Source organism: Vombatus ursinus, unplaced genomic scaffold (assembly GCF_900497805.2).
Source record: "Vombatus ursinus unplaced genomic scaffold, bare-nosed wombat genome assembly UNPS02013076.1, whole genome shotgun sequence".
In the NCBI taxonomy this organism is placed as follows: Eukaryota; Metazoa; Chordata; class Mammalia; order Diprotodontia; family Vombatidae; genus Vombatus; species Vombatus ursinus.
This window is the reverse complement of record NW_020952854.1, coordinates 3,180-12,942: the sequence shown is the minus strand read 5'-3', so window position 1 is coordinate 12,942 and position 9,763 is coordinate 3,180. Positions and strand designations below refer to the sequence as shown.

Genomic DNA, 9,763 nt, shown 5'->3' with positions numbered 1-9,763 from the left:
CACACACACACACACACACACACACACACACACACACAGATAACAATTCGCAGTTGGAGGCCCAGAGAGGCTATTGGTAGCCAGCCCTCCCTTCCCTCTTCCCTTCCTGCAGGGCCATACCAGTGCTATAGGCTGGTGATCCAGGGCTCTCAGAGATGGGAGACATGGGGGAGTGCAGGTCTGGGATCTGGTCCATGCTGAGGGCACAGTTGCGGATGGTATCACGGTGAGGAGGCAGAGACACACTGCAGACCAGAGAAGAGCAGAGTACATCCCCTCAGCTCAGTACCTGTCTCACCTGGGTACCCTCCACTATTGGCTATCCCCACTTGTTGTCCTCTTGTCCTGGGCCCCTCCATTACTCTGCCCGACCTTCCCTACCCTGCCTCCATTTTCTGTTCCCCAGCCTTCCAGTCCAGGTTTCCTAACCCTAGAATGTCTTCCCTTCCCTACATCCCCCTCCTCTATCCTACGAAGTCTGGACTGATCATTCTGAACATTGGAGGTTTGAGGTCAGGAGGATGGTTCATTCAGAGACCAGTGAAACCAAGAAGCATGTCTGCAACTGATTCTCCCCCTCCTCAGCAGAGAGCCCCTTTCTAGGATCAGGCTGCAAGGTTTCTCCCTGATCATGTGCCTCAGTGTCTACTCCTCAGAGTGAAACCTAGTTGACATAATCCCATTATCCCTCCCTCTCTTCCTTTCACTTAACCCTTCACCCACAGAACCTCTCTCTCTCTGAAACTGGCCCAGATAACATAGAGTTTTTAACCCCTGGGTTTGGGATATCTGTCTGGCTCTCTTTGGAGAACAAAACCAGAGCCCTTCCCAGGGGAGGTACACAGTGAAGAGACCAAATGCACCATCTATGCCACCTGCTTCAGAGTGGACAGACCTCAATCCATTCCTTTGGAACAGAGAGGGCTGAGAAGCTGGCAGGGATGATGAGGAAGGTAAAGGGTGGTGTCCCAGCTCTGAGCTCCCGGAGCCCATCAGGGCCTCCATGCTCTCTAACACCTGGCTTCATTGCATGCATTGTGGTTCTTGGCACAGGTTTCAGCCTTTGATTCCAGGCCACAAGCATTTCTGCTGCTGCCCACCCAGGATTGATCCAGGCTCAAGCAGCACCAGGCCCTTTCCAACATTCTCAGGCCCAGGATGAAAGTAGGTACCTCCTCGCCCAGGGGGCACAGAGAGGAAATGACCCAGGAGTGGCTTTCTCTCATTCATGTCATGGGCTAAGTCCCAATGGGTAAGGATTCTGGGGTTCTATGATAAACTATAGAAAGGTCTTTGAGAAGAGACCAAGAAAACATATTGGGGAAGAAAAAGGGGGTCCTAGGATCCAGGTGCCTGGGTCCTATCCACAATAAAGCCTTCTAGAAGAAAGTTATGTCAGTGCCCAGTGTCCTGGGCACTGTTATCCCCTTCCTTGGGGGAAATGGGAGTGTGCACACACTCATGGTGAAGACCCTACTTCCTTCTCCTAGCTCTACCACCAGGTGATATAGGGTATTGAGAAATCAAGGAGAATCTCATCTTAGCTCAGTAAGGTCTAGGCGGACAAGGATCCTCTCTTCCTCCCCTCAAAAGAACAAGGTAGGCACACCGGTGGGTAGCATAGAGCCACTGAACATAGAATGCCAAGGCTGAAAGGGACCTCAGATATCATCAACTGCTACATTTTACAGAGGGAGAAACTGAGAGGAAAGAGAAGTGATTTGCTGCAGGCCCGTTACCTGGTGGGGCAGCCCTCGCCCCTGGTTATCTTGTCTGCTGTCAGCCCATCGGTCATGGTGACACTCCTCCTCTTCATGTGGCCTCCCTTCTGGCTGGAGGGGCTGGCGGGGCCCCCAGATTTGCTGTGACCAAGCCCATAACTGGCCTCCAGGTAACGCAGGGGGAAGGTACGGTTGATGGGACAGTAAATAATGGCTCCACTCTGCTCGGACACAGCCTTGCGGCTTCCTACGTAATAGCGGACCAATGCAGGTACATGGTCAAAGCTCTCTTGTTCAAAGAGGTATTGGATATGGGTATAGTTCTCACTGGCCTTCACCATAACCTTGTTGACCTTGAAGTGCAGGGGCTGGTTGTGCCAGCGACAGGTGAGGACATAGTCACCAAGGCTAGTTAGTGAGTCACGGATGAGGAAGTCACCATTCCGTTGAACCAAGCTCTCTGAGACCTGTGGAGAAACGTATTCAGAACCTGGAACTTGGGAAAAGGGAAGAGAGGAGAGAAGGGCAGGGTCATGTCGATATCAAGACCCAAGGTACAAGGGGCAGAGGAAGTTTACACTCAGAGCCAAGTATCTGGGTGAGCAGGAGAAGCGAGAAAGTCAGACACGTCCACACTCATGTCATCGTAATCAACATTATTGTCACCACCGCCACCACCATCATCACTACTACAGTTCCTATATCACCAGCATCACTAAATCATTATCATTGCCACCATCCTCATTATCACTTCTATCAGTCACTTTACCACCTTCACTTCTCCATCATCAGCCTTCTTATCATTACCTCCATAAGTATGCTTGTCACTATTGTTATCACCATCGCCATCACCAGCGTTACCACCATTGCCGCTGTCCAACCCCATTATTATACCACTATGATTGCCAACATTGTTATCACCATCATCACCACCAATGACTGTCACCACCACCAAGCAGTGTTTGAGCGCTTCCCTGGAGGGGGCACTCTATATAAAGCAACTGTTTGACTCTTGCTCACACAAACCTCACTCTGCCTCCATGGAGGTTTTCTTCCCACACTAGGAAGTCTACACAGATTATACTATTGAATTGTATTTTTCAAGTCCGTGAGCAAGCTCTATCTTGTGAGTGTGATATATACAGTGGGCTGGGACCGGGGCTGGAACAGAAGGCTGGGAGGTAGGAGCATCAGTTACAGAAAGCCTAGCTCCTTCCTCTCTCAGGAAGAGGATCCAGAGATTCTTAAGCCTTTGGAAATACTGGATTACTAAGGCTCTTCCTGCCTCTAGCCACCATCTAGAAAGCCAATAATACCCAAGTCATGAATGAAATTTCCCAGCTCTGCCACTCACTACCTGTGTAATCATGGTCATTTTTGCTCTCTGGGCCTCAATCCCTCATCTTTAAAATGAAGAGGTTGGATGGCATTTGAGATCCCTTCCAACCCTAGGTCTAAAGTCCTAGGAACCTATGACCCCAGGCTGTGGGAAAGTCCACACTAACCCTGTCCTTCCACACAGCTTGGACAATCACCACACTCCAACTTTCATCTCTTCCCCTGCATCCAGGCAGATGCAAATGTGAGAACCATTTTTAAATCACCAGAAGCTAGGCTCATCTGGACACAGCTCACTGAGAACCAGAGCCAGGCCCCAGGCATTTGGGCCCCCACTCACCTCTCGGGGAATGCGGCCATGGTACCAGGCATGGCTTCGGAGGTCAGTGCTACTCAGTTTGAGCTCCTCCTCCAGTTCTTTGTGAAGTTTTTCCGGAGAAGAATCCAATATGTACTTCTCCTTTGAGAACTGGGAAAAGAAAGACAGGGGGTGTTAGCCACAGATTGGGAATTCCTCACATCCTCCTATCTGATCCCTTTGCAAATGGCTTCCCCCATCCCTGGAGGCACTGAGGCCCAGTGTCTGGAAGGTGATTTCCCCAATAATAAGGAGAATCCCTCGCTTGTCTCTGGAAAGAGCTTTCCCATCCAGAAGGTCATCCTAGGTTGTAGGCGGGGCAGAAATGAGGATTCACATTTACCAGATGATAAAGCAGAGGCCCAGAGAAAGAAAGGGATTTCCCAAGGTCACATGGAGAGTTAGTGGGAGAGCCAGGATTTTCCAAAACCAGAGCTCCTGACTGTAAGCCAACCCTCTTCCCACTACATCTCTATGCCTTTTCTTTCTCTCCAGTCATTACAATTTGACACCTGATGCCCTGGTCCTCCCTCCTCCCTCTTTTCCTGCCACAGGTGTGAACTTCGACAAGTTATTCTTGGCTTTTCCATTCCCAGTGGGCTGGAGGCTGACGGAATCCTGGAGAGACCTAGGGCCTGGGAGAATAGCACCAGGAGGGAGGGAGATGAGGGGTTGCTATTTCCCTTATCAGGACAGGACAGGAAGAAAAGCAGTTGCCTTGACTTAGCTTGGGGGGAGGATGCAAGAGAAATTTGTATCTTGAAATCTTCCCCTGTCCAGCCTCTATCTTGGTCATTGCTTTAAGCAACTCCATTCCAAAATTCAAGACCCAGAGAGCTAAGGGAGACAACGTGTTTCAGTGCAAATGAGCTTTTGACAGGGTCTGTTCTACAGATGGGCTGTATCACCTTATGTCACGGCTCCACTCTGAATCTTAGCTTGTCCCAGCTCTGACATTCTGAGTGAAGAGTTTGAAGACAGACAGATCCAGCCCATGCAAACTACAGCTGAAAAGATCCCCCTAAAGCTTAGGGTAGGGGGACACCTGAGCCCCTATCACCTCCTTGTCATTAGGGGTCCTTACATTAAACCCAGAGGGTTTATGCCCCTAGAGTCTAGGGGAGGAGGGGATGCTGGAGAGCGGATGGATAGAAGAGAGTCCCCGGTGCTGCATCCGCTCTCTGCCCTGTCATTGGCCAGAGATGATCTCACTGCTTCCCAGCTTGCTGGTGTGTGATTGGTTGAGGCCTCAGGGATGCTGTTGTCAGCTGGATGGGGGCCAGTCATTCATGCAGGGCTCAGGGATGAGCGTGTGTGAGAGAGAGGGGGAAACAGGGAAAGGGAGAAATGATCAGCTCTCTGTCTCCCTGAAAGAGGCTGGAGCCTAGATGGTAAAGTGAAGGGAAGATGGCAAAGCAATGACTGGGGGTGTGTGACTAGTCTCCTCCTGTCTAGCCCCCTTTTCCCACTTGATTTCTCTTTTAACCCTTCCCGTGCCTCAGTTTCCCAACCCTATGGAAGCCTAACACATCCAAGATTGATGCTCATCCAGGGAGACTGAGGTCCTCCCCCTCCCCTGGCTCCTTGGCTCTTGGTTAACTCTTTCAATGCCAGGATCTAGTCCCATACCTGCACTAGCCAGGCCGGGTTCTGAGATCCCTGCCTCAGATGTGACAGTGCCTGCTGGGGCAACAGTCCAAACCCAACCCCTACTCCTACCCCAGGCAATTCTCCAAAGGGCAGGTAAGTGGTTTGCACTTAAGCACCAGCCCAGTCCCAAGTCCCAAAGCTTTTCCTCACCAACCCTCCTGCCCCCAGCATGGCCACAGAACAGAAACCAGAGATCAGAGTCCCCTGGATACAATGAGAACAATCCCCTTCTTCCCCACTGTACTCTCTTTCCCCAAGTTTGAAGAGGCTCAGAGCTCCAGATTGGCTGTAGAGGGGAAGGGGCTGTGGTAGAAGGGAACTCCTTCGGGGCATCAAGGGCCACTCGGCAGGAGACAGTGACCCCATTGCCTCCCTCTGACCCATAGAGCTCTAGCTCCGCAGAATGAGCTGGCACCGGGGGAGGCACAGACCAATGTCCTGAAACCAGAATTGGAGATGCGGCTGCTCCCTCCAGATCCTCCACCTACAGGGGAAGGGGGTGGGGGAGGCAGAAGGAATGGAGGGTGTTCCCCCTGTCACCCACAAGTGACAAGGACATTGAGCTTGGTGATGGGGGTCAGTGAGAGAACAGCACCCTCTCCTTTCTGGGTGGGGGCAGGTCCCCCCTTTCCCTCACCTTGCGGCAGACCAGCCAGCCCCGCAGTAGGTTCACCCACCCACCCACCCCCTTACACACCAAGTGGGCAGCACCCATTTGTCTCTTCTGACCCCAAACATGAAGCCAATAGGCAAGAGGGGTCCCCTATTAGCCACAAGCCCCACAACACATAAGAATGACATGGTCCCCTGCCTACCGCCGCTGTCCCCTTATAGAAACAACCCTGAGGTGTCCTCGGCTCAGCTGCCTCGGCTCCTAAACAACTGGCCCCTGGTCCAGGATATTACTCCACCTGACCCTTTGAAGCCCTGAGGCAAAGGGCATCCTCTTGCCTCCCTCCCACCAGCCCTCGACCCCTCACCTGCACGAAGGAGCCCCGGTAGAAGCAGCATGCCGCCGCTGACAGGGCACTCCACAGGCTGCAGCGCTCCGTCATCGCTGGCCGCTCTGGGCTCGGGGCCCGGGGGCAGCAGGAGCCCAAGGACTCACTTGGGGTTAGCAAGGTGGTAGGGGGCTGGCGCACTGAGAGGGGCTGAGCTGGGCTGGGACCAGGGCTGGGGCCACCAGCAGCCGCTCAGCTTGGGTCCGTGCCTCTTCCTCAATTCCCCCGTCCCCTGGTTGGGGGGGGGGCGGGGGGGGGGGGGGGGGGGGGGGGGGGCGGGGAGACCCCACCCCCCTAGCCAGCCAGGGAGAGGGGAGGGGGCTATTGTTCCTCCCTCAGCCTGCCTCCAGACTCGCCCCCTCCTCCCTCTCCTCTCTTACATCCCCTTTCCTTTTTCTCCTTCCCGGAGTGCTGGCCAGCTCCATCCCGGGTCTCCTAGGCTCTGCAGTAGGAAGGTCTGAGATAGAAAGGGTCATGTCCCTAGGACGAATTACCATGTGGGGAGGGATCTGGGGGAGCTGACGAGAGAACCCCCTGAGAGAACTTTATAGTGGGGTCTTGAAGGGAGAACGGGCTAAGGGTATTTCGTGCTCTATTGGGGGGGGGGGGGGGAGGCGCTAAAGATTCCCCTACATAAACATACTCCTGGCCCTGAACATCTTATTGAAGGAGTGAGTTCAGAATCAATCAACTGTAATGAATTTAAAAAAAAAATCCTATTTGCATTAAAAGAATAAATTAAGGGACTCTTTGCCTTACAAAGGGACTCACAATAGGCCTTCTATACAGAATTTTAGAATATTAGAAGCATAGAGTTTTAGAATTCCAGAACTAAGTAGAGGTCACTTAGTTAACCTCCCTTTTAGTGTGATTTTTATTTTTATTATTGTTAATAATAATAATTTCATTTGAGCTTCCTCTCAGTGCAGTAACCCTTCAATGACAAGTGATGTTTGACAGAAGTTACAGTGAAAAGAATGTTGGATTTGGAGTCAGTCAGTCAATAAACATTTATTAAGCACCTACTATATTCTAGACACAGTGCTAAGTGCTAGGGATACAAACAAACAAACAAACAAGAAAAAAAAAACCAGTCCCTGCTGTCAAAGGACTAAGTCAAAGAGTCTGGGATTCATATCCTGCCATTTCACTGCCCCTGTGACCTTGGGCAAGTCATTTGCCCTCCTTTAGACCTCATTTTCCCCATCTGTAAAAATGATGGGGTTTGACTAGAAGATATCTAAAGTCACTTCCAGCTTCAAACCTATGATCCCATTACCTTCAGTACTACCCAGTGAGGCGGCCCATTTCCACTGCTGGACAGCTCTAAATTGTCCTTCCCTCTACTGAGCTGAAATCTGCCTCCCTGTAACTTCTGCCTTGGTTTTCTTCTGCCCTCTGTTTTCTCTCCCATGTGATAAAGCCATCTCCCTCTTCCAGATTATTGCTCATATGTCATCCAGACTCTTCATCATCCTGTCATCTCTCCTCCTTCAATTCATCTTGAGTATAAGAAACAGTTGGCAGGTGGTGAAAGGAGCTAACAAGGCTGGAAGTCAGGAGATCTGGGTTCCAATCTCAGCTCTGAGATTTCATAAATGCGTCATAAATCTAGAGTCAGAAGGGACTCAGAGATCAACTTGTCTAACAACCCCCACTTTATATATCAGAAAACTGAGGCCCAGTGAGCTTAAGGTCATACAGGGAATGTCAGAGGCCTGATTGGACTCTAGGGCTGGTGTTCTATGTTCCCATTGTTCTGTGGTTCTATGTGTTTTCAAGTCTTCTCTGAGGCAGCACACTGGAAAGGGGTAACCCACTACTCTAAGACCTGTACAACTTCCTCAAACTCAGCCCTACTACTAGCCCCTTCCTCCCTTTCAGATGATGGAAAAAGGGAAAGAAAGACAATGGAGTACTCACCTTCACATAGTCCCCTCCTGACTCCAGACCACTCTGGACACTGCAAAGAACAGAAGAAAGTGAGTGCTCCCAACCATCACCATGTGCATCCCCCCAGACTCCACCAAGCTCTCCCAGGTGGAGGACCCCTCTGAAGCATATTGCTTTGCACATAGTAGGCACTTAATAACCGCTTGTTGATTGAAGGATTGGTGGGCAAGGAGAGGGGCTAAGGATGCTAAGGGCTAAGATGTCTCCCTCTATAGCCGGGACTATATCTGGGCTAAAAGGTACTAAACAGATACATTCTGAACCTTTCTCAGTAACCTCTCTTGAAACAGGGGTGTAATGGCACCAAGCTGGGTGTCAAGACACCTGGGTGCTAGTCCTACCTTTGTGATGACTCTAAAATCTCATGATTCTATGCACATGCTATGACCTTGGGCAAGTCTTCATCCTTTTCTGGACCTAGTCCCCTTTCCTCTCATATAAATTGAGGGAGATGGCCTGGTTCATAGCTACATTCCCTTTCTGTTCCATCATTTAATGATTCAAGTTAGCACTCCCCACCATGAGCAGCAGCAGGAAGTGCTTCCCAACTTTTGACCCCAATTCTTCATCCTATAGTTTAGCCACAGACAGCCATCTAAGGTAGACAGAGGAACGCTCTGCATGGTTCCAAATCCTCTCTGGAGGGTATATGGCAGGGAGATAGAATGAAGCATTCCCTTACCTCTCCAACACCACCCTGTTTTTCCCGGGTGAGGCAGTTCATCCTACAGTTTCCGGCCATTCAGGTCCGGATATCCTTCCACTTCTGGGAACAGGGAGGGCCTGGGACATTGGGATCGAACAAGTGTTTCCTCTGGCTTTTCCTGCCTAGGTTCCTCCCACCTAGGGCCTGGTGGCTCAAGGGCAAAGCCCTGGGGAGTTCAAGAAGGCAGAAGGGCAGACAGGGCCAAGAAACAGTTGTTGAGTCTGAGGGCCAAGGCCCCATGAGGCATGAGGCTGTAGAATGAGTCTGAGGCAGGCAGAAGCACAAATGCTGGGCTGCATCCTGCAAGGAAACCTGCTTCCAGGCTCAGCTTGATTACTCACTGGCCTTGAGATAATGAGCAAGTCCCTTGCCTTCACTAGGCCTCAGTTTCCAAGTCTTTAAAAAGAGAAGGATGACTCCAAGGCCTCCCTTTGCTCAAATACTAATATGATCTATCCAGATTAATTCAGTTGCTATATTTTCACTTGATTCTTCTCCAGTATTATCAAATCCAGTAATTAAAAAGAAAATCATGTTTTAAAAAAATCAGCTCCATTAATTAAGCATAATAATTATTTAAAATAGCTGGCTCCATTCACCTATTTTTATATTTTTATTTTGTATACTCACAAGGTGCTCAATTATTCAATAATAGCAAAGATTAAGATAAATCAGTTCAATTAATTGATTAATCAGCATTAATTACATTAATTGATCACATAAGCCAATCTATTTTGATTATTAATGCTTGCTAATTCCTTCGTTAGCTTAAATAATCATGCTAATAAGTAGTTTTAATAACCCATTTCTCCCTTTTTCAGAGAGTTCATGGCACTTTTCAATCTGATGTTCCTCCTTCAGCTTTTAGAGTGAGATGACTCTCTATGTGGATGAAAAGGGAAAAATAGAGGCCTGAAGGGGAGAAAGAATCAGCCCCAATTCCTTCAGCAAGTTGGCTGCTGACCTGGGAAGAAGGATACAGAAAAGAGTGGATCTTCCTGTCCTCATCCTATCTGGACTTATGCCAAGGGGTGTC

General features: G+C 50.0%; 1 protein-coding gene across 1 annotated transcript; it reads right to left on the bottom strand.

Moving 5' to 3' along the window:
• Positions 1–120: 120 nt before the first annotated feature.
• LOC114040404 (SH2 domain-containing protein 3C-like) lies at positions 121–8,735 on the bottom strand (the record flags this gene model as incomplete). The annotated part of the gene is made up of 5 exons (XM_027858499.1): positions 121–245; positions 1,740–2,188; positions 3,400–3,528; positions 7,992–8,031; positions 8,704–8,735. Coding segments are annotated over 5 exons (775 nt in total), but the record flags the coding sequence as incomplete, so codon positions are not given.
• Between the last annotated feature and the right edge of the window lie 1,028 nt (positions 8,736–9,763).